The 24,228-nt window shown below is 61.3% G+C and overlaps 8 protein-coding genes across 9 annotated transcripts; 4 read left to right on the forward strand and 4 right to left on the reverse strand.

Annotated features, from left to right (window-relative positions):
• Nucleotides 1-644: 644 nt before the first annotated feature.
• On the reverse strand, nt 645-2,131 carry ARI_0 (Aldehyde reductase 1). The gene is made up of 5 exons (XM_062771387.1): nt 2,085-2,131; nt 1,730-1,861; nt 1,291-1,701; nt 948-1,191; nt 645-888 (listed from the first exon to the last, which is right to left on the reverse strand). Exons 1-5 carry the CDS (start codon nt 2,108-2,110, stop codon nt 724-726), a joined length of 978 nt encoding a protein of 325 aa, XP_062627371.1. The 5' UTR covers nt 2,111-2,131; the 3' UTR covers nt 645-723.
• Nucleotides 2,132-2,963: 832 nt separating this feature from the next.
• On the reverse strand, nt 2,964-3,848 carry ibp1 (Dual specificity phosphatase ibp1). The gene is made up of 8 exons (XM_062771388.1): nt 3,635-3,848; nt 3,499-3,582; nt 3,376-3,460; nt 3,322-3,339; nt 3,252-3,273; nt 3,197-3,215; nt 3,060-3,161; nt 2,964-3,015 (listed from the first exon to the last, which is right to left on the reverse strand). The coding sequence occupies exons 1-8, from the start codon at nt 3,818-3,820 to the stop codon at nt 2,968-2,970; spliced, it is 564 nt and encodes a 187-aa protein (XP_062627372.1). The 5' UTR covers nt 3,821-3,848; the 3' UTR covers nt 2,964-2,967.
• Nucleotides 3,849-3,956: 108 nt separating this feature from the next.
• Nucleotides 3,957-4,799, forward strand: grx5 (Monothiol glutaredoxin-5). Its single transcript, XM_062771389.1, has 6 exons — nt 3,957-4,096; nt 4,132-4,224; nt 4,270-4,368; nt 4,432-4,508; nt 4,559-4,629; nt 4,667-4,799. Exons 1-6 carry the CDS (start codon nt 4,067-4,069, stop codon nt 4,750-4,752), a joined length of 456 nt encoding a protein of 151 aa, XP_062627373.1. The 5' UTR covers nt 3,957-4,066; the 3' UTR covers nt 4,753-4,799.
• On the reverse strand, nt 4,796-6,350 carry nam9 (37S ribosomal protein S4-like, mitochondrial). Its single transcript, XM_062771390.1, has 2 exons — nt 6,231-6,350; nt 4,796-6,120 (listed from the first exon to the last, which is right to left on the reverse strand). Exons 1-2 carry the CDS (start codon nt 6,291-6,293, stop codon nt 5,014-5,016), a joined length of 1,170 nt encoding a protein of 389 aa, XP_062627374.1. The 5' UTR covers nt 6,294-6,350; the 3' UTR covers nt 4,796-5,013.
• A 159-nt stretch (nt 6,351-6,509) lies between these two features.
• HBS1L lies at nt 6,510-10,335 on the reverse strand (the record flags this gene model as incomplete). 2 transcript variants are annotated; one of them, XM_062771391.1, is made up of 7 exons in its annotated part: nt 6,510-7,008; nt 7,059-7,696; nt 7,746-7,911; nt 7,960-9,735; nt 9,859-10,011; nt 10,056-10,184; nt 10,244-10,335. In XM_062771391.1, 4 exons carry the CDS (start codon nt 10,281-10,283, stop codon nt 8,432-8,434), a joined length of 1,626 nt encoding a protein of 541 aa, XP_062627376.1. In that variant the 3' UTR covers nt 6,510-7,008; nt 7,059-7,696; nt 7,746-7,911; nt 7,960-8,431. The 2 variants fall into 2 exon arrangements, with proteins under 2 accessions (XP_062627376.1, XP_062627375.1); XM_062771392.1 differs by lacking the exons at nt 9,859-10,011; nt 10,056-10,184; nt 10,244-10,335 and having other exon boundaries at nt 7,960-8,295; nt 8,397-8,403.
• Nucleotides 10,336-10,559: 224 nt separating this feature from the next.
• On the forward strand, nt 10,560-12,035 carry hob3. Its single transcript, XM_062771393.1, has 9 exons — nt 10,560-10,658; nt 10,770-10,877; nt 10,980-11,041; nt 11,095-11,165; nt 11,216-11,284; nt 11,331-11,426; nt 11,471-11,551; nt 11,601-11,694; nt 11,746-12,035. Exons 1-9 carry the CDS (start codon nt 10,645-10,647, stop codon nt 11,937-11,939), a joined length of 789 nt encoding a protein of 262 aa, XP_062627377.1. The 5' UTR covers nt 10,560-10,644; the 3' UTR covers nt 11,940-12,035.
• Nucleotides 12,036-15,035: 3,000 nt separating this feature from the next.
• On the forward strand, nt 15,036-17,375 carry pum2 (Pumilio 2; the record flags this gene model as incomplete). The annotated part of the gene is made up of 7 exons (XM_062771394.1): nt 15,036-15,605; nt 15,665-15,979; nt 16,028-16,294; nt 16,341-16,650; nt 16,688-16,780; nt 16,820-17,025; nt 17,070-17,375. The coding sequence occupies 7 exons, from the start codon at nt 15,036-15,038 to the stop codon at nt 17,373-17,375; spliced, it is 2,067 nt and encodes a 688-aa protein (XP_062627378.1).
• Nucleotides 17,376-17,918: 543 nt separating this feature from the next.
• RPS1 (40S ribosomal protein S1) lies at nt 17,919-19,202 on the forward strand. The gene is made up of 4 exons (XM_062771395.1): nt 17,919-17,944; nt 18,201-18,285; nt 18,388-18,581; nt 18,637-19,202. The coding sequence occupies exons 2-4, from the start codon at nt 18,204-18,206 to the stop codon at nt 19,138-19,140; spliced, it is 780 nt and encodes a 259-aa protein (XP_062627379.1). The 5' UTR covers nt 17,919-17,944; nt 18,201-18,203; the 3' UTR covers nt 19,141-19,202.
• Nucleotides 19,203-24,228: the final 5,026 nt, after the last annotated feature.

The following is a 24,228-nucleotide window of genomic DNA, read 5'->3' on the forward strand; positions in this document are numbered from 1 at the left end:
CTGCCGCTGCCCTCGTGTTGCTGCTGCCGCTGCGACGCCGACGATCTCGGCGTGTAGAACCCGAGCCCCCTCCCGGCGTTTACCGTGCGGGCGGTGTGCCCTCGTTACGGGCGGAAAGGGTCGGGAACAGGCTGTGGAGAGAGAGACGAGACAGGCTGGCGACTCTCACGCAGCGCAGCAGCAGCAGCAGCAGCGCGCGACGCACCTCCATGCAAACGCACATTGTGCCGTGCGCCGCGGCAATCAAAGTGGCTGGCTGCCCAGCAAGCCATGACGCACCCACTGCAGCAGCAGCAAAGCACACGTTTATCATTAACTAGTGGGGGCGTCGGCGCCGGCGCTGGGGCAAACCGTGTGTGCTTTCGTTTCGAGTGCAAAGCAAAAGTACATGCCGCGGCATGCCGCTGCCGCCGTTGTCACTCGACATCAGTCCAAGCAATATCCATGACTTTGCTTGGCGAGGGGGCTAGTACAAGTACATGAGGTACAAGGGCCGGTGCGATCCACTAGCTCGACTAGGCCATACACTCGTCACAATGACCGCTGCGCGTTTCACACGACCGATATAGCTGCTGCCGCGTCACCACCGTGTCGTACTCTGAGAGCGATCAGGCCCGCCGCAGGGCCGCAGCAGGACAGCGGAATGTATACGCAACTTCACCACGCATGGCGCCATACATGGAGTCTATAAGCTTCTCTCTACCAGGCAACCAGGGGACTGGATTACCAGGTGGGCTTGAGGCCCTTCTCAACCTCCTCGTCGAACACGTTGATCTCCCAGTTGTTGGGGTACTGGAGGGGGATGTTGGAGCGGACGCGGTTGGCCTTGCCCCACGTGTTGATCTCCTCAAAGTCGGCGTCGGTAAGGTCAAAGGTCTCAAAGTTGGACTGGTGGGCGGTCCGTCAGTTATCTCCGCGACGGCGCTACAGCCCAAACCACCACTCACAGCAATGCGCGAAGGCGTCACCGACTTGGGGATGACGGCAAAGCCGTTCTTGGCACCCCAGGCGATGAGGACCTGGGCAGGCTCCTTGCCGAGACGGGCGGCAATCTCCTTGATGGCAGGAGCGTCAATCACGCGGGCCTTGCCGGTGATGTTGTTGCCGAGGGGCGAGTAGGCCGTGATAACAATGTTGTTGTCCTTGCAGAACTTGAAGAGCTCGGGCTGGATGAGCTGGGGGTGGGCCTCACTGGGGGTGGCGTTAGAGACAAGAACTACGTTGCGGGCGGCCACACAGCGGCAGCCACACAGTGACAGCCACACGGCCACACGGCCACACCCCACTCACATCTGGTTGACGGCGGGGACGACACCAGTGTCCTTGATGATCTGCTGGAGGTTCGCGACGGTAAAGTTGGAAACACCAATAGCCTTGACCTTGTTCGTCTCCTGGTAGATGCGGACGACCTCCTTCCACGTGTCCGAGATGGAGGGACCGTTCCAGTCGATCTCAGCCTTGCCGTTCGAGGCGGGCGCGAGGCCCTTGCCCGTCACGAAGGGCACAGGCCAGTGGATGAGCCACAAGTCGAGGTACGACGTGCCGAGCTGCTTGAGCGACGTGTCGAGGTCGGCCTCGACGTCCTGCGGGCGGTGCGAGTTGTTCCACAGCTTGGACACGAGCGTGATCTCCTCGCGGGGCACGCCAGAGTCCTTGATGCCCTGGGCGACCTCGTTCTGGTTGCCTGAGACCGTCAGCGAGCTCTCGCGACCTTTCAGAGTTAATATACTTGCCGTAGATAAGTGCAGCATCGACATGCCTGTACCCAGCCTTGAGAGCCTCCGTGACGGCGCGCTCGACCTCTCCGGGCTTGGCCTGCCAGGTGCCGAAGCCGATCTGGGGGAACGGAAGGCCGTTGTTGCTGTGGTGTGAGTTGTGCCACAGTGCCACATTTGGCGTGGGGGTTGGGAATTCGGTTTGGCTTCCATGCACAGTGCACGGCCCTCAAGTTCTCGCGCGAGCCGTCGCTGTGCTCGGGAGGCCGAGCGCGAGCCGTCGATGGACGGAAGGCAGCGAGGCGACGCGGGCAAGTGCCGCTGCCTTGTAGTTCCGCCACGTGCCACTTTTTTTCCTGCTTCACTTACAGCTTGAGAATGCGACCGAGGGACATTTTAGTTATGCAGTGGTGGGGTACAGAGCAACAAGCAGCGCGATGATGACGCAGCACGCGCGCTTTATATCCAGCGAGCCAGCGCGAGCAACCAAGCTCGCCATCGCGCCGCCGCGTGCTTGCTCGGTCGGATACCGGTGGAGGTGGTGGAGGTTTGCGGGCCGTTATTGGCCCGTGCGGCTGGCCCCCACCAACCCCACTTGGCTGCCCTGGCTGCCTGGAAGTGCGCGGCAATAGGCGGGCTATTCGCTTTCGCGGGCCGACTGGGCTCTGGTGCAATCTACTAGCAACCCGCAGCACCGCGCAGGTCGTGTCGTCGTGCGTGCGGAGCTCGCGTCCGCTCGCATGCTTCGGCATCTACGGTAGGTGGAGGTTGGGGGCGCGCAGTGGTGGAGGCGCGCAGATAGCCGTGGCGATGCCTTGAGCTGCGAGGGCAGCGGAGGCTCGTCGCGTGTAGAGAGAGAGACACACACGTCGGGCCGGTGGAGGCAGGAGTGGTGCTCGGAGTGCTGTGGGCCGTGCGACCTCATGGCCCAGCTAGGGCAGCTGCGCGACGAGAAGCGAGACCTGTCTGTACCAAGGGCCTCGCGCTGTCACGATACAGTGAGCCCCCGCTCAGTCCCGCCGGCATGCAAGGCGCCTCAGTCTCGGGCGGGTGGATGCCGAGACGGCAGCGCGCGAACCGTCTCTGGTGACGAAAGTGGCTGTGGATCTCCATCGTGCCCTTTGTGCTCAAAGCCTCATGACCACTCGTCTCACACCCGCTCGCGATGCACATGGCCGCCATCCCAGTCCCTGCCCAGGCGGCAGCCCCGCCAGTCCATCACACTACCACCGCGCGATCGCATCTACACCCTCTAGTCATGGTAAAACTTGTTAAACTTCTCCACGAGCGCCTTGTCGTCCTGCCAGTGTCAGCGGTGCGTGCCACCCCCTGCCTACGACGCACGCGGTATCGCGACTGGAACCCCTCAAAGCCCTGGCGGAGGACGAGGATCTCCTGCGCCGGCGCGGCGTCCTTGAGCTGCGTTTCGCGCGCCTCGGCGTATCGCTGGGGTTGTTAGATCGGCCGCGTGGTAGACATACTCGTGCAGCCTTGGGTCCGCTGTGCGTCAGCTGCGGATCTGTGGGTTCTACTTACCGGACTTGCGACAGCGCGCAGTCTGTCGCGTCGTCAGCATGACGCAGCCCAGTCGTCAGTCAGTACCCACGGAACACGATAACAGGCACTACCGCCGTCAGCTTCACCCCCAACCAGCACCCACCGTTCTCAGCGCGCCGGACCAGCGCGTCCACCTCGGCGAGGAAGACCTCGCTGGGGTAGTTTGCCGCGCCGACAATGTTCCCGCCCTGGGCGTCAGCTGAGCTCGTTCGTGCTGGCGGCCTACCGCAAAGTCGCTATCGCGTACGTCGATCACGGCCCACGACTTGAACGCGCCCTCGGGCTCCGACTTGAGGAGGGCTGCTAGGTCCTGTGGGGTGTCAGTGAGAAGGGAAGCTCATGCCTGTCGCGGGCCAACCCACATCCGCCGAGATGTAGCGGTACGTCGGCTTGGCCATGGTCGTCGAGCGGCTCGGTGTCGAGAGGGCGCGGTGGTGCCGCAACAAAGCTGGCTGGGTGCAGGCGCGTAGCGAGAGGCCAGGAGCAGAAGCGGTCGATGCACGCACAAGAGGTCGAGCTGCGGGCAGTAGTGCTCTAGCCAAGCGCATGAGAGTGCATGGTCGAATGTTATTGTCGCGTCGGTGTCTATGGCTTGCTTGCCTCCACTGTCGCGACGGCCGGCTGAAGATTGCCACGCGACCACCACCGAGGGCTGACCGACCGACCGCCCTTTGCGGCGCCAGTCGGAACCAACTTGGGCTTTCCGCTTACGCCGCCAGTCACAATCCAAGCGGTAGTCATCAACCGCCGCCGACATTTCAAGCAGCAACCACTCCATCTCACTAATATCAACAATGTTTGCCCGCGCCGGTCTCCGCACGCTCGTAAGCTCCCCCCGCTGGACGCATCTGACACCCAGCGCGCCCTCCCCCGGCCCCAGGTCGCCCGCGCCTCGGGCATGCTCGCGCAGCGCCGCCTCCTCTCGGACGAGGCACGGAAGCTCATCGACGGGGTGGGTTGCAGTAGTGGCTGCAGAGGTAGCAGCTGACACGCCCAGGCCGTCACTGAGAACCCCTTGGTCGTGTTCATGAAGGGCACGCCCGAGCAGCCGCAGTGCGGCTTCTCGCGCGCCGTCGTCCAGATCCTCGAGGTGCAGGTGAGCTAGCTAGCTTACTGGCGTCGGCGGCGAGTGGCCGCGCTGACTTGCTTTCCTTTCCAGGGCGTTCCCCGCGAGAAGATCGTCTCGTTCAACTGCCTTGCGGACCAGGAGCTCCGTGAGGGCATCAAGGAGTACAGGTGGGTTCAGGCGCTGGGGATATTCGGCACAGCGCTCACCCACGCCCCAGCGAGTGGCCCACCATCCCCCAGGTGTACGTCAAGGGCGAGTTTGTCGGCGGCTGCGACATTATGATCTCGAGTAGGTACGACCCCGATGACATGTTCTGACCCCCCAGTGCACCAGTCGGGCGAGCTCGAGAAGCTCCTCGTCAAGGAGGGCCTCGTCGAGGAGCTCCCCCCTCTCGAGGAGGAGTCCAAGTAAATCAAAAAGTCTGTACCACCTTGTACACTGATGCATTTGTCACCGGCCGGTGGGGGGAGGCAGGGGTGGTGTTCTGATGGTGTGACGCGGAGTACTGTCCATGTGTAGTGTGCTCAGGTGTCGGTCGCTCTTGCTCATGTCGCCCCTCCCTCCTACACTCGCCTCGGCCGTCGCCGCCTTTGGCGGCTCCCTCGGCTCTGAGTCATGAATCATGCCATGCAATCCTATGCTATGCTACCTTCCAATGCCCCGCCCCACCGCCTACTTGCGGTCCTGCGAGCGCTGGGGGTCCATCAGACGCGCCCTACGCCTGGGGGTCATCTTGGGCGCGACGCGCGAGTACCACTCCCACGACATGGACATGAGGGGGCCCGACGCGTCGTACGGCGACGGGATCTCAGAGTAGGCCGGGCGCGCGGTCGGGTGGCGCACGTACACGCCCGAGCAGGTCAGGAACGACGGCAGGATGTAGGCCGGGACAAAGATGGACGGCTGCGCATAGTCGGGCAGCTTGAAGTACGTCCCGCCGACGACGTCCTCGGTCACGTTGGGTGGCGTGTAGCTTTTGGGCTTGGGCTTGGGCTTGCTGACGTGCGCTTCGGGCTCGGCAGCCTCGACCTCAGCCTCGGCTTCAGCAGACTCGGCGTCCTCGACCTCGCCCTCCTTCTCGGCGGCGACCTCGGCGCCGGCCTCGGCGGCCTCGCCCTCCTTCTTCTCGGCAGCGACCTCAGCCTCAGCCTCCTCAACAGCCTCGGCCTCCTCCGCCTCCTCGACCTGCTCAGCGGCCTCGACCTCGGCAGCTTTTGGCCGCTGGATGAAGGGCACGACCTCGGGGTTGATGGTGAAGAGGTCTCCGGGCTCGAGCAGCGTGTTGGCGTTGGTGACGGGCTTGCCGTTGAGCTTGACGTGTCCGTGGGTGACGTACGAGCGCGCCTGCCACACGCTCTGGGCGAGACACGCGCGGAAGATGACCACGTCGATACGGCGCTCGACCTCGCCGTACATGAGCGTGCCGACGGGCGAGATGGCGTCCTTGGCCAGCGCGGCCGCCTTCTTCTCGGCGTCGGTGCGCCCGCCGGCGCGCGCCTTGCCCTCGACCCACTTGGCCATGTCGTTCTTGGCCGCCACCGACTTGGCCGCCTCGCCGCCCGAGTTGTGTCGGATGGTCGGGATCGACTCGGGCAGGAACCACCGCTTGAACTTCTTCTCCATGATGTGGTCACCGTGGTAGCCCTTGGTCAGGCGCTTGGCAAGCCATCGCTGCTGGAACAGAGTCTTCTGTGTCGTGTTGAACTCGGTCTCCCTGTGGAGATACGATTCGGGCGATGTGCGCAGCCACACATTGAACAGGTTCTCGGGCGACCACGCCTGCGGGAAACGTCAGTGTTTGGCTTTTGACAGAGATGAAGATATCGAGCGGTGGCAGGAGCAGCCAGCCGCGCTGGGCTGCCATGCACGCCGCACAACTCGTCACGCACCATGCGCGGGAGCGCCTGTTTCTTGTTGAACGGATGGCGCTTGACTACGCTTCGAATCGGCATGTTTGGCGACGGTCAATGGAGGTAGTGTGACTGGTCGTCGTTTGCACCGAAATCTCGAACAACGGCAACGACGAGCAACAAAAAGTCGGACTCTGCGGGGAAGTCAACGGAGCAGTCGGACAGGGGTGGAGTTGGTGCCATCTCCGTGGCTCCACCACGTGGCGGCAGTACCATTTTCCAGTTTGGCCTTCTGTGGCGCCAGCCAACCTAACCATGCTCATGCATCATGCACATTGTTATGCCTACAGCAACTCGGTAACCATTCCAGCGGCAATGGTCTCACCCCCACGACGGATGAGGACACGGCCCATCTCCTTGTTCTCAGCGGCCGTCTCCAGCGGCATGACCGCCTGCCGCGAGCTACCAGTCGCAGGTCGGAGTGTGATCTCCACAGTAGCCGTCACACCCTTTTGCAGCACACGCGGGTTCTTCTTGATCACCTGGCCCTTCTCAGAAATCGCCAGCAGCTTGCTGATCGTTGCAGGGACGTTGATCGAGTGGTGGAACAACTCGACAGATGTGCCAACAATGATTGGGCTCTGCAGGTCGAAGACCAGGATCTGCGCCACAAACTTGGACACGAGGGGTGCAGGGTAGTTGAGCGGGCACAGCACGGTGCCGATAGACAGCTGATTGGGGTCGACCCCAGCAAGGTATAGTGTGACGTTCTGGCCCGCAACGGCGTACGGCGCCGTGTCCTCGTCGACCTCGATAGCTGCAGGGGCGTCAGCGTGTATGTACCTTCACAGCAACCGGCCGACTTACTTCGGATGCTGGCAACAACATCGCCGGGGACAGCCCGCACATTGTCACCGACCTGCACAACACCACTAGCAAGTCGTCCCTGTACAGCCACACCAGAAGCGACAGCCGTCTGGCCCTTGAACACGTTGGACAAGGGGATTCGCAGCGGCGCAGAGTAAGGACGCTCCGGCACCGCCACCTTGTCGAGAGCGTCGACGAGAGCAGGGCCCTTGTACCACGAGCCTGCAGTGGGCACATTGTGCTCGGCCACATTGATGCCCTCCATGGCCGCCAGGGGAAGGAAGACCGTCTTGGCCGAGGCAAAGCCTGCAGACGTGAGGAAGGGCTTGAGAGCGTCGACAATGTCGTCGTACCGGTCCTGCGACCAGTCGACCATGTCCATCTTGTTGATGCCAATGATAATCTCCTTCACACCAAGCGAGCGGACAAGCCACGCGTGCTCACGTGTCTGGCCACCTCTGTCGAAGCCAGCCTCGAACTCTCCCGGGGAGGCGTCCACAACCATCAGCGCCACGTCAGCCTGGGCTGCACCGGAGATCATGGCAGGGATGAAGTCGCGGTGACCAGGAGCGTCGAGCAGGGTCACGTTACGGTGAGGCGTTTGGAAGTGTGTGGTGGCAATGTCAATGGTGACGCCACTGAAGAAGGTCAGACTCCGTGGCGTAGCACGCTCCAATGTCCACCTACCGGGCACGCTCATCTCCAAGCGCATCAAGTCCCCAGGCAAACGCAAAGCTAGACTTGCCAACACGCGAGCTTCCCCGCTCATTGGCAACCTTGTCCTTCTCTGACAGCTCTCCGAGGTCATACAGCAGTCGGCCCATCAGCGTGGATTTACCGGCGTCAACATGGCCTACGGTTTTGTCAGATGCGCCCCTGATACCCAAGCAATCAGACTCACCAACAACAACCAAACTGATGTTCTTCTTCCCAGATGCCTCCTCATCAGCCTTGACCTTGGCGATGAGCTCCTCCTGCTTCATGGACGGAACTGGACGCTCGCGGTACTTTTCCCGCTCGCGCTGAAGCTCGGCCTCATCGACCTGCTCAGTCAAGTGCAGGCCCTGGAGGTCCTGCTGGGCGACCGAGATGGGTGTTGACGCGCCACCCCTGCGCGGTGTAGACGCTGCGGAGCCCGTTTTGGAACTTGGTTTGCTGCTGGCCTTACTGCCGGGCGTTGGTGTGCCTGTCTTGGGTGTTGCTGTCTTGGATGCCGCCGCCTTCTTCTTGGCAGCAACTGATGAGAGTTAGCAGCCGTCAACAGGCCTATGTATAGAGTGAGGTGATAGGGAGAGAAAGGAGAGCGAGCGCGCATCAGGTCTTGGCTTTTAGGCCCACGAGACATCTGATGACATCTTGACTCGAGGTTATCGCTACTGTCCTGCCAAAGGTTTGGAGGGTTGACCGCCCTTCGTCGGCTTCGATTTGTTACTTTTCGGATCCGAGGGCTTGGCCGTCGGCTTCTTCTTTCCATCCCCACTCGACTTGTCTCCAGTCGCGTTCTGGCTGCCAGCAGCCGTGGCCGCAGGAGGTGGCCTTGATGCAGGCTTTGATGTAGGCTTTGATGCAGACTTCGATGCATTGGCGGAGGACGGAGGCAGTTTGGCAGGGGCCTCCTTGCCTGCAGCCACGCTGCCCTTGGTCGACGCATCTGGACGCTTCGCCTTTGTCGAATCCGTAGCCTTGCCTCGGGAGCGACCTGAAGAAGCCTTGACGGTGGACTCGACCTCCGCAGCCTTGGCTGCTACTTCGCTAACTGGCTCAAGAGCCGGAGCAGTCTTGGCAGCTCGGACAACCTCAACCTTGGCCGACTTTGGATCTGCTGGTGTCGCTGCAGCGCCGGTTCCAGCTCGGCCATCGCGCATGCGGAGGACAATGTCATCCGGACTCTCCACACCTGGACTGAAAGCCTCGCGGACGCGACGCTCTGCCACGGAAGGGTCGCCGCGGACCGCAATGTGCATGTTGGCCAATGACGGCTGTTTTGGTGGCACAGCGTCCGGAGCGTGGGTCGTGAGGATGCTGAAGAAGACCGATGCTGGAGCAGGCGCTGAAGTAGACGGGGCGAACGACCACAGCTCGTCTTCTGGCTCCGCTTGAGGTCCTGGCACATTGATGGCGGGCGTGGGCATGGAGGAGGACGGCGCCGACTGCGACAACGACTGCTCTGCAGAGGCAGAATCCGCTCGCGCGGCTCGCGCCGCGGCCATCTTCTGGGCAAGCTTGGACAATGGCTTCACAGGTGTGGGTGAGGCGAGACCGGGTGGAGGTGCAGGCGATGGAGAGGGCTCGGGAGGAGATGTGGCGGTCGCCGATGGAGGCTGTTCTGTCGAGGCCCCCTTTGAAGCGGCCTCGCGGCGCTTCTGCGCCAGGAGGGCCAACTTGGATAGGGGCTTCCCAGACGCGTCAGGCTGGAGAGGTGGCGTGTTTGATCCTGATGGGGGTGCGGTCGAGGAAGGTCGCGGAGGTGGTGCAGAGGAAGCGGCAGATCCTGCCGCCTGCTTACGAGCCAGCGAAAGGCGTTGAAGGGCCGTGAGCGGTGGCGAGGGGGCCGCAGGGGCAGCCGGCTTGGCGGGTGCAGCCGCGGCGGGGGCTGCTCCTGCACGCCGCCGCCGTGGTCGAGGGCGAGGTTGCTGTTCAGGTGTAGGTTGAAGTTCAGCTGGCGGTCCAGGTTCGCCTGGGTTGTCGCTCAGCCGGTCTTCTCGCCACCGAGGTGCTCATGTTTCCGCATACGAGGTTGTGTTGCGCGCTCGCTCAAGGAAGGGTAGGGGTGTGATGGGGAATGGAGACAAGCACTCACCTTTCTTCTCCCACTCCTTCGTCAGCCAGCTGACAGTCTTGTCAATGTCGAACCAGTAGTGCCAAAGAGAGTCCTGAATCTCGGCGTCGGTCACTGGCACCTTGGCCTCCTTCAAGCGGGCACGGACGATGGGCAGCGCCGAGATCATCTGGGCTGGAACAATGAGTACGGGTCATTGGGAGATTGATGTGACCCACCCTGCTCCTCTGGAGACATATCATCTTCCTCGTCATCGTAGTCGCCACCGCCGCCGCTCTGGCCTCCTTCTCCCTCGTAGCCGTCCTCGTCGTAGTAGTCATCGTCCGGGTTGTCATCGGCCAGTTCAGCTGAGGGGATGAGCATAAGTCTGTTTGTCTGGCAACCTTGCGCAAGCTGCGGGACATACCGTCGAGGTCGAGGTTACGCACGAAGCGATGCCTTGACATTGTGGTAGTAGTATTGGCACTGAAGCAGTGCGCTGAGAGAGAGTATGTGTTGTGAAGTGGTTGAGTCGAGGATCGACGAGCTTGAACCTTCCTCGTCTTTTGTGTGGAGTCGCCGAAATCCAATGGAAACAAGTCGGGTTCTAATCAAAACCCAGAGCATTTCATTGGACTTTGATGGGCAATTAGGATATTTGATTCCGTCAGGGAGGCTGTGCCCAGCCCAGCAATGACCCGGTGGATACGTCGATGATGCGTTGCTTTCGGTCACCACTCGACGTCTCCACTCTCACAACTCGCATCGATCTAATCCAACAACCTCGACCTACCTCGACACAGCCAGGCGGGATAGAATTCGATAACCATGTCTTGGTGCGTACGAGCTGCTAACCAAGAGTCGTTCACAAACTGACGCTCTCAGGGGAGGGTGCGTGTTGCCATCGGCTTGGCTCGAGTGGGGCGGGACGCCGACTAACATTTGTCCAACAGATTCAAGAAGGCTGCGTCCCGTGCGGGCACGCAGCTCATGCAGAAGACTGGACAGGTCGAGAAGACTGTCGACCACGACTTCCAGGAGCAGGAGTCCAAGTACCGGACGTGAGTTGCACGGTGTCGGGGCGCCAAGCCGCCCGCCCACGTAGGCGCGCTGCGCAGCAGCCGTCGAGCTCGATCAAGTCAGTCGGCTGACATCCCGCTCAGAATGGAGAAGGAGTGCACCAGCCTGCAAAAGGACGCAAAGACGTACCTTGATGCCATTCGCAGTGAGTGGCTTGCTAGGTGATCTGCGCGACGCGGCGCTGACGTCGGCGCACAGCCATGGCCTCGTCGCAAGGTCGTATCGCCGAGACCATCTCGCTCTTCTACACCGCCGACAAGTCGAGTGAAGTGAGTTGGGTTTATGGAATGTGTGTGCCGGGCGGAACTGACATGCGCAGGGAGCGATGGCTGGTCACGCCTACAAGGCGTCGGTCGACGAGCTCGACAATGTTGTCAACCGTGACTTGGTGAGCTCTGCGGTGGCGAGCGGGACGGTTATCTAACGGCAACCAGGATGGTCCTCTTCGCGCCACTGTCCTCGAGCCAGTCGGCAAGCTCAACAGCTACTTCAGCAATGTCAACTCTGCGATTGACAAGCGCAACCACAAGGTGGGTAACTAGCCCACATACGAGTCACCCGCTGACGCCCGCAGCTGATCGACTACGACTCAACGCGGGCAAAGGTCCGAAAGCTCGTCGAGAAGCCCGCCGACGACACGACAAAGCTGCCCAAGGTGAGGCTAAGCGCATGTGGCCGCGGTGCCTTGACTGACACCCGTACAGGCGCAGCAGGAGCACGACGAGGCGCGCGAAATCTACGAGTTACTCAACAACCAGCTGATCGAGGAGCTTCCCCAACTCGTCGAGCTCCGTATCCGTAAGTCTTGACGCCGTGCACACGGAGGCAGCCCCCAACTAACCCCCACAGCCTACCTGGAGCCATCGTTCGAGGCCATGGTCCGCTGCCAGCTGCGTTTCGCCGAGGAGGGCTACGAGAAGCTGTCAGGTGTCCAGAGGTACTTCAACGACAACATTCGCGACGACTACGCCAACGGCCAGCTGGATGCGCAGGTTGAGGGTGTGCTTGGAGAGATGAAGGAGCTCGCCATCTACGGCGCTTAGAAGCCTGCTAGATGAGCTGTGCGACGCCACATCCGTCGAGGTATCAGGATGTTGTATTCATGAGAAGCTATACAAGAGATGAGCGTTTAAAGATGGGCGTAGTGGAGGAGGGTACGGAGGGTTGGTGACAATAGATTGTGGACAATGTCTCACTAGGATGGCTGGTTGGAATGTTGGAGGCAATCTTGTGGCGTTTGTGCCTGAAACAGTCGTTGTGATCTTTGGTCGACCGGCAGCCACCGGCTACTCTGCCTTGTGCGCTCCTTTTTTACTCCTCTACTACTCGCAAATCCAACCTTCACCGCCTCGTCCACAGACCCACAGCGCGCAAGCGCACAGCGAATGGGCGAAAACGAGCAGCGGTCTGTGCCGAGCAGGTCTCTGGCAGTTGCGCGACGAGGCGGGTGGCAGCTTATGGCGGGCGAGCCCTAGCGCACTGATCTCTGGCGTCAGCCTCGTTCGCCCTCTCTGCGCGCGACGACCAGCCTTCGGAGCAATGGTGGCGGCAGCGGCGTGGACACGGCGCAAGCCGCTTGGTGCTGTTGACGACGAGCTTGTCGATGGCGGGAAGAGCAAGATCAGTCGCGTCGCGTCAAGCTGGCGGGCTCGGGGAAGGTGTGTTAAGTCGCCGACGAGGTGGTGCAGCGTTGCGGGGCCAACTGGTGGCGCCGCGGCGGAGGCGGCGCAGCCCTCGCCCTCCCTCTGCGTTTCGCTGCGCCGATCTGCAGCACTCGGCCTGCCCGTCCGCTATACGCTGCCTGCTGCCTGCCCGGCACCCCCACACCAGGGGCGACAGCAACAGCAGCCAGCGCCCCTTCCACCGCCGCCGCCGCCGTCAGTGACTGTGACTCGCCACTGTCGTCTCGTGTCCCTTGTTCACGCAGCCCATTAACCCATGTGAAACTGATCCGTGCTCGGCCTCCTCATGCCTCATGGGCCGGGGTGCGAGCGGGCGGGCGGGCGCCAAACCTGGCTGGCTGGCTGGTGGGGCTGGCGGTCGGTCAACACGATGGATGCAGAGTGCACTAACTGCTTGCTGCTGCTTCTTCATTCTCCACGCCGAGCGCGACGCGCTCATCATACCACCTCCACTCGCGACCTTTCCTCACGCGCGCGCCCGAGGCCCCGACACAAACTCTGTGAAGACACGCACGACACACGACACACACCTTCTAACGCCGCTGCCGCCGCCTCTCAGTCCCTGCACACGCTCGACGCAAGTGTAACACGCACCACCACCACCGCGCCCTACAAGCTACTACGCGTCTCGGCTTCCCCGTTGGATCGCCGTCATCAAAGCATCTACGTCACGAGTCAACTTGTTGCGAGGACAGCAAGTCTCATGCTTGGAGAGTTTGAGAGTGAGTCGATTGATTTGCACGTCGTGGTCATCTGGTCGCGCTGGTCGGGGTGTAGAGTGGGGCGCAATGGGCTACAGGGGGATCGGAGCTCGGCGGTGCGCTGGTGTGCTACAGTCACCCACTACCGGCCCACTCAGATCCGCGCGCGTGTGACGGGGGCGCCGGTGGGCGAGGCTTGACGACGATCATGACTGGCCTGGCGCGGCTTGCTTCTTTCCTTTGGCGTCGGCGGCGTGGTAGTCGTCGTCGTCGTGTTCGTTCTATCCTCCGTCGTCGTCGTCGTCTTTGGCACGTCGAGGAAGGATCCGCAAGCGCCTCGAAGGGGGCACCACCGGAGGGCGCATGGGGGGACAAAGTGACGGCGCGCACGGCTCGGGTGTTCCGCCGCTACTGCTGCTGCCATCTTCGACGAGGGCGTGTTGCCGCGAGTGTGTGTGTGTGACCGGGCAAGACGACCGACGCCTCGGCGCGCCCTCGTGACGGGCCGCGGCCAGACGAGCGCCAGGCGTGCAGAGGGCAGAGCCCCGTCCTTTGCCAATGCCACTTTATGACTGCCTCGCCCGTTTCGGGACCGTAGTCGCCCGCCGCCGATAGAAGCCTCAAAAGGCGAGCGAGCGAGCGAGGAAGGCTGCCTTGCCTGGCATTATTCGCGAGGGCGAGTGGACTGCACGACGGCGGCACGACGGATGAGGGGGCGGGGCGGAAGTGTGCGCACGGTCCACCAAGTGCCATTCTGACGGCGGCGCTGGCTCTCTCGTTCGCTCGCACGACGTGTTGCTCGCTCCCTCTCCTTCCCTCCCTCCCTTGGGGCGCCCCGTCGCGCCTGTCGTCGTCTTGCATCCCTCTGCGCCGCGCCGCCGCTCAAACTCTATTATCATTCCATTTGGAGCGAAGCTCAAAGGCGAGGAGGATCAGACGAGAGAGCGAGCGAGCAACGCCCCGCACACCGACGACACCTCGTCGCGCCGCGCTCGTCCCCTCCATCTCCCTCCCTCCCCTCGTGTGCACGGCTGCGCACAGCGTCCCATACCTTGCCCTTTGCCACGAGATCCACACGCCCACACAGACACGCAGCGACACACACACACTGCACTCTCTGCAGCCCACTGTAGCCCACTGCTCACACTGCACGCTACACGCTTGCACGCCTGCACGCTGCACACACTACACACTGCACACTGCTCCCCCGCACCCCTTTACACGCTCCATCCCATCACTTGTCATCCCCTCTCTCTTCACTTTCCATCCTCACTCAACCCCCCTCTTGTCCCTCTCTCTACCCTGCGCATGACCCTCTTGTCATCGTCTGTTTCTCTCTTCGCCTCGTCACCTTGACATTTGCACCAAAACTTGTCACTTGATTCCAACCATTCCTCTCTTCCTTGCTCCTACTACTACCCCTAGAACCCCCCGCCCACCCCTCCCCCACCCTCCTGCACTGTCGAACAGGCCAGAGTACCCTGTATTGACCTCCCACGCTCAGGCCAAACTGTGACCATCTGTCATTGCAAGTTCTGAAGCGCTGCTCGATTTGTCCAAGTTCTTGTCGCACCCCGACTCGCACATCATCTTCATCATCCAACTCATCGCCGACATCACCGCACCACAAGCCTTGTAAATCCATCGCCACTTGTTTCCACCTAAACCCCACCCCTCATCTCTTCCTACCGCAGTAAAAAGCCACGCGCCCGAGTTTAACATGCCGGCCGCCCCATCATCTTGGTCACCCCCCGACATGGAGAACAGTTCCGACCTCTCGAGCCGCCTCTCGGCCCTCTCGGTGGACGAGGCGCATTCTGCCGGCATTCGCCAGCCCGGCGGCATCCCTCCTACTCCGCCGTACGCCAATGTGCACACGCCCCAGCGCCCTGCCTTTACCGGCTATGACGGTGGAGGCCAATTCTTGTACTACGCCAGTGCGAGCGTCGATCCTGCCACGTATGGTGCTGCCGCTAGCGCCCACCAGGCCTACTCCTACACCGACCTGACGGCGACCCCCATCCAGTCCCTTGGCTCCCCCGGTGGAGTCGCCTACGACCCCTATCCTACCCCCCCAGACAACTACACCACCCACAGCCCCGACACGCGCGCAAGTGCCAACCAGGGTCAGCCGGGAATGACCGCCTTCCAGCAGCAGATTGTGGCGGCTGCGGCCTCGGCTCGCAACCAGACGATTTACCGCCCGCCTCAACTTCAGCCTCAGATCCACCAGCAGGTTGTGGCGCAGAACCAGGTGCAGCATGGCTACTTTGCTTACGACCGCGCTCCGTACTGGACCCACCAGAGCCCCGCACGTGAAAACAACGTGAGTGATGGTTGTTTGTGGCGGTCGCGTGCGTGGCTGATACTGACGGATATTCAAAGAGGCACAGGAATAACCTCGGGTCCCCGCTTTCCTCCGGCTCGCCCAGGCGCAACAGCCAGCACCAGCAGACCCAGTACGCCCTCGGTGACTTTGCGGCACACACGACGTTTGCCATGCAGAACCCCCTGTCCTCTGGTTACGCGACGGCGGCAAACGTTCAGTACACCCTCGGTGGCACCTACCCTTACTCCCCTTCTTCACACTACCCCTTCACCCCTCGCCAGTCTCGCCGCCACAGTGAGGACACTGGCGCAGCACGCAGCCAGCGTCTGGAAGAGTTCAGACAGCGCAAGGGAAACCGTGCCGAGCTGGCGGTACGTTGGCGTGGCCAGCGGGAGCCGGTTACTGACACCGCGTGGCAGGAAATCTACGGAAGCATCTGCGAGTTTGCGGGTGACCAGCATGGCTCGCGTTTTATCCAGAACAAGCTTGAGAGTGCCACTGCCGACGAGCGTGCCAAGGTCTTTGAAGAGATCATGCCCAATGCTTATCAGCTCATGACGGACGTTTTCGGAAACTATGTGATTCAAAAGCTCTTCGAGCACGGAGACCAGAACCAAAAGGCAGCTCTTGCCAAGAAGATGGAGGGCCATGTCCTCCAGTTGTCAATGCAGATGTACGGCTGCCGGGTGAGTGGCGTGGGGTCGGCTGTCTGGCGAGTGCTAACAGCCCTAGGTCATGCAGAAGGCACTCGAGCACGTCCTCGTCGACCAGCGCGAGAAGCTCATCGCCGAGCTCAATGGCCACATCATTGAGTGCGTCAAGTCCGCCAACGCCAACCACGTCATCCAGCGCCTCATCTCTCTCGACCCCCCAAGCTCTCTCACGGACGCCTTCGTCGGCCACGTCCATGAGCTGTCAACCCACTCGTTTGGCTGCCGCGTGCTCCAGAAGGCGTTCGAGGTGCTCCCACCCGAGAAGATCCGCCCTCTCCTCAACGAGATGCACAGCTGCTCACCCAAGCTCATGGTCGACCAGTTTGGAAGTGAGTCATCAAACGCAGTGGTGAACTAATCTGTCAGACTATGTTGTTCAAAGTGTCATCACCAACACCCCCGGCCGCGAGTACGACCGTGACAAGGTTGTCAACGAGATCAAGACGCGTGTGTTTGAGCGTGAGTGGCATTTGGGGGAGCTCGCACTCACCGTCCCAGTCAGTCGCCACAAGTTCGCCTCAAACGTCGTGGAGAAGGCTCTCAAGTTCTCTAGAGCCGAGGACCGCCGCGTCCTGATTGCTGAGATGATTGGTGACAAGGCCGAGGGTGCCGAGAACCGCATCGCCACTCTGCTCCGCGACTCGTACGGCAACTTCCCGGTCCAGACTGCTCTCGCCGAGGCCGACCCAGATCAGCGAGACAAGGTGAGCAGGCCATGGCTCTGGGGCAACCAGCGCTGACGTGACAGCTCCTCGCCATCATTGTCCCCCTCATGCCCAACCTCCGCCACACGCCATGCGGCCGTCGCCTGGAGGCCAAGATCACTGACTATGAGCAGAAGGGCATCATCCCTTCTCTCTCCAACTCGATCACCACGAGCTCGGCCAATTCGCCGGATCTCTCCACGGTCAACAGCGACAGCGAGGGCAGCGGCAAGAGAGACACGGCAGTGCCAAGTTACTCGACCAAGAGCTTCAAGCCGTCGACGGGCCGCCGTGTCGTGAGCTCGACCGACTCGCTCGACGAGGCGCAGGTTGTGACTCTGCTGGCCTAAGTCCCCTAGCTGGATCTTTCATATCATGGCGGCTGAGCGGGGGCATAGCATTGGAGGAGGGTATAGGATGTCGGCGGTGATAGCGAGGTGGCAGTAGATCCGAGACGACAGCAATGTTCCATACGATGACGACGATGACACCATTTCATGCTGCTTGATCAATGCACATCATGTTCGAGCGGAGCGGGGGGGAACTGAGTGGGTGGGAGCAAGTTAGCTCCGCCACGGTCGGCCAGCGGCCTACCACCACCCACTCAGCCAGTCAAGTCAAGGATCAAGGATGTGGGAGCGAACATTTCGCCGAAGCGACAGGGCGAAGTCCCACGTGTTAAATGCCACACTGACGTACTCACGAGTGCTGACGGGATTATGAGCGGAGTTATAAATCCAAAGAAAGTGGAAGCAAAGGGAAAAGCGGAAGTAAATTTCAGAAACTTTCGCCTGGGGTGTGAATCCTCGCTGGTAGCCCTCCCTGCTGCAGTCGGTCGGTCGCCTGCTCACTCGCTGCCAGTCCTTGGCTAGTGAACTTGGACGACGACAGTGCTTCTTCTTCATCCATCAAACATCTTGTGAGTAACGACGAGCACAGTATCGACACTGGCGGAGCACTTGAGAGAACATTGGCGCTGACAACATTGCGCCTTGCCTTGCCTCGACCTCTACCGTTACCGTTTTCTCCCTCGCTCGCTACCTGCCCGCTACCACCCCTCGCCTCGAAACTTTTGCCTGCAACCTACCCCCTCCCCCTTTCCTCGACCTTTACTCCCCCTTTACACACTCTGCTACACACCTCACCGGCATCGCATCGCGCTTCTCACCCTCTAGAAAATGGCGGTTGGAAAGAACAAGCGCCTCTCGAAGGGCAAGAAGGGTATCAAGAAAAAGGTCGTTGACCCCTTCACCCGCAAGGGTTAGTGTCATTCTGGGAGGAGGACGAGTGAGGAGGACGACGGAGGGCGCGAGGAGGGAGAGCATGAGCGATCATTGGAACACGCACTCACACTCTACACAGACTGGTACGACATCAAGGCCCCCTCCTTCTTCGAGAACCGCAACGCCGGCAAGACCCTCGTCAACCGCACCCAGGGTCTCCGCAATGCCAACGACTCGCTCAAGGGCCGTGTCATCGAGCTCTCGCTCGCTGACCTCAACAACGACCAGGAGCAGTCCTTCCGCAAGATCAAGCTGAAGGTCGAGGACGTTTCGGTGCGTTTTTCGAAAGATTTTTTCATCAGCCACAGCAAACTGACATTGTCTCTAGGGCAAGGCCTGCCTCACCTCGTTCAACGGCATGGACTTCACCACCGACAAGCTCCGCTCGCTCGTCCGCAAGTGGCAGACCCTCATTGAGGCCTCGGTCGACGTCAAGACCACCGACGGCTACATCCTCCGCCTCTTCGCCATCGGCTTCACCCAGCGCAACCGCAACCAGGTCAAGAAGACCACCTACGCTCAGTCGTCGCAGGTCCGCGAGATCCGCGCCAAGATGGTTGAGATCATCCGCCGTGAGGCTGAGGGCTCGGACCTCAAGGAGCTCGTCCAGAAGTTCGTCCCCGAGTCGATTGGCCGTGAGATCGAGAAGGCCTCCAAGGGCATCTACCCTCTCCACAACGTCTACATCCGCAAGGCCAAGATCGTCAAGGCCCCCAAGATCGACCTCTCCAAGCTCCTCGAGACCCACGGTGACGCTGCCGACGCCGCCACCGGCTCCAAGGTCATCAAGGGCGGCGAGTTTGTCGAGCCTGAGCCTCTCGCCTCGGTCTAAGCATATGATGCTATAGCGCTTGGGTAGAGGTTGCATTGGCATGTATACTTATCGACATTGGACTGGAGAGTTGGGCAGGTGTGTGAGTGGGGGCGTGTGGTTGACAGGGAGACTTTGTTGCAGGACGTAGAGGTCGACGGGGCAAACGTGGCAGGTCATGCCGGAGGGCGTCTCGGAAGGGGCGACTGACTGGGGCGTGGGCGTTGTTCGTCCATGACAACTACTCATGGCACGCTGCGTGTACGCCCTCGGCTTCTGCTGTGACGTTGGTGAGTGGGGATCGGCTGGGTCATCTCAGGCGTATGTGCAGGGCGATCGCGTGCGTCTGGTGTCGGGTTTTGGGCTCTCGTCTCAGCGTTCGTGCCATCCACTCACCGGGTTTCATGTGCGTCGCCAGGAGCGTCGCGTGTGGCCACGAGGCAACTACTGAGCTTGGTTTCAGTCAAAGCTGGCGCGCGCTGGCGACGGGCGGTGAAGAGTGCTGTCTCGGGCTGCTGCGGCTCTGGTGTGGTTGGTTCAGCAGCAGGCTCTGACGCTCGGACCTCATGCTCTTAGAATGTTCGGCCTGCTCAGTCTCGCAGCTGGCTGCACACAGCCTGCCCACTCTGTTGGTCCAGTGTCCACTGGCGTTCGTTGTCCAGCGTGCATATCCAGCATAGCATGCTCAGTGCCTCCGAGCGCTCAGAATGTTCAGCTATTCTCGTGTTCTGCACGATCTGCACATTCTGCAGTTCTGCATTCAGTCCATCACGTCGCGTGGCGGCCTCGCGACTTTTGCGTGGCATTCATTAATCCCGCGAGCGCCATGGTTTGTCCTTCTCACCAGCCTTTCCGTACTCGTGTGATCGGTGCCACAGTGTGCAGTGCTACAAGGTTATGGCGGGCAGATCCTCCGGGCGTGCCTCGTCCGTTTGTCTCCTCTCGTAAGAGGAACGCGGAGGGGCCGAGTGGCACTGGGGTGGGCAATCGATGAGGTGAGGTGAGTGAGCGGGCCGCATGCAGCAGCCCGACTGGGCTGGGGCGACATGTGCTGCCGCGAGGGTATAAGGAATGCCCAGTTGTGCGGAGAGAGCGGAGAGAGTGAGTAGTGCGGCTTGGCCGTGTGGCTTCGGGTCGGGGTCGGTCGGTCCAGCAGTGCCAGCAGTGCCAGCAGTGAACAATTTTGCCCCTTTTGCCCCTTGATACCGTGTGTTACTTGTATTCAAAAGTGGCATAGTGGTAGTATGGTGTGGTCGCTGTGGCCGCCGTCGCTGTCGCCGTCTTTGCTCAGTTTCAGGCTCCTCAGGCACTGTAATCCAATGAGGAAGACAATGTGTGAACTAAGGCCGGGTGGGGGGGGGGGGTGGCCGTCTAGTTGCACTTGCCCGGTGTGGAAGTGTGTGAGTGTCCAAAAGTGCAAGTTGCGCCACAGTGCCCAGCCCACCCCAGCCCAGGCAAATACGCGCGCCGCAGTGGCTGTGCGTCCGTCGCGTCACACTCTGCGCGATGGCGGTATTTTGTTTGACCCTGGGCCAAATCGCTCGGCGGCGAGACGCGTAGGGACGCGGGTGGGGGGTGCAGGTGCAACGCCACGATGGGACGACAACGACTGACGGCCAGTCTGCGTCTATGCACATTGTCATTCATGCGCGTATGCACATACGCGACGAAACGCACGTCGGGATAAATGCATGCATCATTTGAGACAGGCTCAGCCAGCCCAGCCCAGCCCAGCCGTCGTAAGCCCGCCGCGCCGACACGCACGTCGCGACTGCTGCGGGCTTCGCGTGGCTCGTCGGGCACCCCTGACGCGTCCGACCGGGCTGCCCGTTCAGGGCCAGGACGTGAGTTGGCAGGAGAGCCAGAGGACAGGACAGACACCCACGCTTGCCCTATGCGAACGAACGAATGCGAGCCAGCGCTGCGAGCGTACAGGTGCATGCCTGGCTACATGCAGCAGTAGTAGCAGCAGCGCCGGCAACAGCGGCGGCGGCGCAGTAAGGCCAGGTGCATGCACAAGGTGCGCTTGCCACCAAGGCGGCGGCCACCACACGGCCACGGCCACGGCCACCACCACCACTACACCACTTGATTCATTCCAGCAGCCTTGGTTCAGCCTCCATTCCTTTTTGCCAACAAGCCCTCGTCCTCACTCTCCTTCTCTCCATTCTCATTCTCATTCTCTCGTTCCAAGGCCCCTTCATTGCAAGGCTCGTCCGTTACTTGTCCCCCCTCTCGTCCCGACGTTCATTTCACCCACTTTGTCCTTCTGTCGACACGACGACAGCTCGACAACCAGGTGAGTGTGTACCCCGGCGCGCGCACATGGGCACCGCGACACGCTGCAGCTTAGTTCGACGGCAATCAGCGTGTTTAGCACGCCCACCACCTCGTTGCGGCTTGCTTGCTTGCCCATTTACGCGTCCTGAGACATGCACTGACAAGCGTCCTTGCTCTCCTTGCTCCTTGCTGCTTGTTGGCCTGGCACCAAATCTCAATCTCGATCTGGCCATACCGACCAACCCTCACCGCCCCCTCCCCCCCCCGCCGCCGCGTGCGTTACACCTCTGGTCGCCTCCATCACGTACCACCACCACCACCCTACCCCACCACCACCCGCCGCCGCCGCCCCTCGTTTGCTCACGCACCGCGCACTGTCCACTTGCCCCTCTTCGTCCTCGTTTCGCCGTCGCCTTCCCTGATCGACGTTCCATCTCTCTTCACTTGTCCATCTCACCCCCTTGCTTCCTTCGCAATCACCAGTTCTGCTGTTTCTATCTCTACAACAACCTTGTGAGCATTGACGCGCGCGCCGCCCCTCAGCGCACTCTCCACACATGCCGCGCGCCTGTGTGCGCATGTGCCTGAGTGTCATCGCGCCCACCCACGTCTTCAACGAGCTGACAGTTGCCTCCCTCCTTGCTACTCGGCCTCGTGCTCGCTCCCGTTGTCTCTCGTCTCCACGTCCTCATCGTGGCACCTTTACGCGCCGCCACCATGCTGATCAACGACACCGCCGCCGTTTCGCTTCTCGCACCCTTCCTGCAGACTCTACGCCGCGCCTCGTCGAACAGACCCAAGGCAATCTGGCCAATCTTCTCGTCGCCACGACACATCCCTTTCCTTCAGGCCGCCGTCCTCTGCCTCGCCTTTGCTTCGCCCCGGCCGCGCCTCCATCTTCGTTCGCTCAACCATTTCCTCTTCTGGTCCTCGCCTCGACGCATTGCCCTTTGCTCCACGCGTGCTCGCTCTTTGCCACCCACGCTTTCCCCCTTCGACCCGGCAGTGGCGCGTTCCAACAACAATCCCCCGGTCGTTCTGTCGCTACATTGCCTCAGTCCGCCTTCCCTCGAGCCACACCGTCTTCAAGCCGACGTAAAGTTGCTCCCTGTTAACTCGTCTACACACTCCTTCACTACCACAAACGCATAGCCCCTAATGACCGAGTACACCCTTAACCGCCCAGGCGAGGCAGGACGCCTTGACCAGTACCCACGTTACCCTGGCCAGATGGGCTCCTCGCTCAACCTATTCCCGGCAGACTATGTTGGCGCCCTGACCGGTGCTCTAGGCCAGATTGACATCAACTCAATGGTGAGCCCCCCGCACCTACCGCGCCGCCCAACGAACAATAGCTAACTTTGCCAAGAGGTCGTTCCAGTCACCCAATCTCGCAGGGGAGCCGCTCGGTCTTGCGCCACCCGACCCGGGAAGCGTCGGACACTCGCCAGATTTCAGCAACGGAGACGCCTCGCGCCAGTATTTGGCCAACGGCCTTTCAGTTCCTGGCTCGACCTCGCCGTACGGACAGCCAGGTGTCGGTGGTGGTTTCCCTGGCTCCATGTCCCCCCTCTTGCCAAACGGTAACGGTCTCCAGGCCGCGGGTGTCCCCCAGGGTGGCTCGACCGGTGTGCCTAACGGCTCGTACGTGACGGTCGTACCCGGCTATGGCGTCGTGCCAACATTCCCTTTGATGGTGGGTAGTTCTTCGCGCCGATCATCCTCACTCTGGGTTTGATTGCTAACATTCCCGCAAAGGCCGCGACCGGCTTTGGTGGCCCCTTTACCAACCGCATGACTGGCAACTACGGCCCCGCGGCTGCTGCTGCCGCTGCCGCTGCCGCCGGCAACCTCACCGGTCGTACCGTCTACATTGGCAACATCCCAGAGGACGCCTCTGCCGACGAGCTCCTCAACCTTGTTCGCTTTGGTCCCATTGAGTCTGTCAAGATCTTATCCGACAAGAGCTGTGTCTTCATCTCCTTCCTTGACGGTGCCACCGCCGCGGCCTTCTATGCCGATGCGGCCGTCAAGAAGCTCGCGCTCCGTGGCCAGGAGCTCCGCATTGGATGGGGACGCGAATCCAACCTCCCCACCTCGGTTGCCATTGCCGTCCAGTACAACCAGGCCACCCGTAATGTGTTCATTGGCGGTCTGACCGACGAGGACACTGAACAGACCCTCCGTGCCGACTTGGTACGCTTTGGCGACATTGACCAGATCAAGATTGTCCGCGACAAGAACATTGCCTTTGTCCACTTCCTCAGCATCTCGGTCGCCATGAAGGTTGTCAGTGCTCTCCCTCGCGAGGCGGCGTTCAAGACCAAGCGCGTCAGCTACGGCAAGGACCGCTGTGCCTACGTCCCCCGTGCCCAGCAGGCTGCCGTTCGCCAGGCTGTCGCCCAGGCTACCGCCGCTGTCCAGTCCCACACTGGACAGATGGGTGGTGCTTACGGCTACGGTGCTCCAGGCTACGGTGGCTATGGCTCGGCCTCGTTTGACGCCTCTGGGTACCCTACCGGCAGTGGCGGCTTCAGCCAGAACGGGTTCATGGACCCCGCTCAGATTGGCAACCGCTCCATCTACCTAGGCAACGTTGGCGCCGACACGACTGTCGAGGAGCTGTGCAACAACATTCGCGGTGGTGTCCTCGAGTCGATCAAGGTTCTGCCCGAGAAGAAGTGTGCATTCGTCACCTTTGTTGATCCTGCCGCCGCTCTCGCCTTCTTCAGGCATAGCGAGCAGAACCCTGTCACCATTGCTGGCCGACGCCTCCGCATCGGCTGGGGCAAGGCTCTGGCCCCTGTCTCTCCCAAGCTTCTCCAGGAG

This window comes from Vanrija pseudolonga, chromosome 3, assembly GCF_020906515.1.
Source record: "Vanrija pseudolonga chromosome 3, complete sequence".
NCBI lineage: Eukaryota > Fungi > Basidiomycota > Tremellomycetes > Trichosporonales > Trichosporonaceae > Vanrija > Vanrija pseudolonga.

What these genes read in the sequence shown, in the direction of transcription:
- ARI_0 (XM_062771387.1), bottom strand. Translation starts at nt 2,110, where the DNA reads ATGTCCCTCGGTCGCATTCTCAAGCT. An exon ending in GCTGCACTTATCTACGGCAA is followed by an intron (nt 1,702 to 1,729) that starts GTATATTAACTC and finishes AGGTCGCGAGAG; the next exon opens with CTCGCTGACGGTCTCAGGCA. An exon ending in TGACGCCTTCGCGCATTGCT is followed by an intron (nt 889 to 947) that starts GTGAGTGGTGGT and finishes ACCGCCCACCAG; the next exon opens with TCCAACTTTGAGACCTTTGA.
- ibp1 (XM_062771388.1), bottom strand. Translation starts at nt 3,820, where the DNA reads ATGCGCTTGGCTAGAGCACTACTGCCCGCAGCTCGACCTCTTGTGCGT. An exon ending in ACCGCTACATCTCGGCGGAT is followed by an intron (nt 3,583 to 3,634) that starts GTGGGTTGGCCC and finishes GACACCCCACAG; the next exon opens with GACCTAGCAGCCCTCCTCAA. An exon ending in GGTTCCAGTCGCGATACCGC is followed by an intron (nt 3,016 to 3,059) that starts GTGCGTCGTAGG and finishes TGACACTGGCAG; the next exon opens with GACGACAAGGCGCTCGTGGA.
- grx5 (XM_062771389.1), top strand. Translation starts at nt 4,067, where the DNA reads ATGTTTGCCCGCGCCGGTCTCCGCACGCTC. An exon ending in TCCAGATCCTCGAGGTGCAG is followed by an intron (nt 4,369 to 4,431) that starts GTGAGCTAGCTA and finishes TTTCCTTTCCAG; the next exon opens with GGCGTTCCCCGCGAGAAGAT. An exon ending in CTGCGACATTATGATCTCGA is followed by an intron (nt 4,630 to 4,666) that starts GTAGGTACGACC and finishes CTGACCCCCCAG; the next exon opens with TGCACCAGTCGGGCGAGCTC.
- nam9 (XM_062771390.1), bottom strand. Translation starts at nt 6,293, where the DNA reads ATGCCGATTCGAAGCGTAGTCAAGCGCCATCCGTTCAACAAGAAACAG. An exon ending in AACAGGCGCTCCCGCGCATG is followed by an intron (nt 6,121 to 6,230) that starts GTGCGTGACGAG and finishes CGTTTCCCGCAG; the next exon opens with GCGTGGTCGCCCGAGAACCT.
- hob3 (XM_062771393.1), top strand. An exon ending in ATGTTGTCAACCGTGACTTG is followed by an intron (nt 11,285 to 11,330) that starts GTGAGCTCTGCG and finishes AACGGCAACCAG; the next exon opens with GATGGTCCTCTTCGCGCCAC. An exon ending in ACACGACAAAGCTGCCCAAG is followed by an intron (nt 11,552 to 11,600) that starts GTGAGGCTAAGC and finishes ACACCCGTACAG; the next exon opens with GCGCAGCAGGAGCACGACGA.
- RPS1 (XM_062771395.1), top strand. Translation starts at nt 18,204, where the DNA reads ATGGCGGTTGGAAAGAACAAGCGCCTCTCGAAGGGCAAGAAGGGTATC. An exon ending in TGACCCCTTCACCCGCAAGG is followed by an intron (nt 18,286 to 18,387) that starts GTTAGTGTCATT and finishes CACTCTACACAG; the next exon opens with ACTGGTACGACATCAAGGCC. An exon ending in TGAAGGTCGAGGACGTTTCG is followed by an intron (nt 18,582 to 18,636) that starts GTGCGTTTTTCG and finishes CATTGTCTCTAG; the next exon opens with GGCAAGGCCTGCCTCACCTC.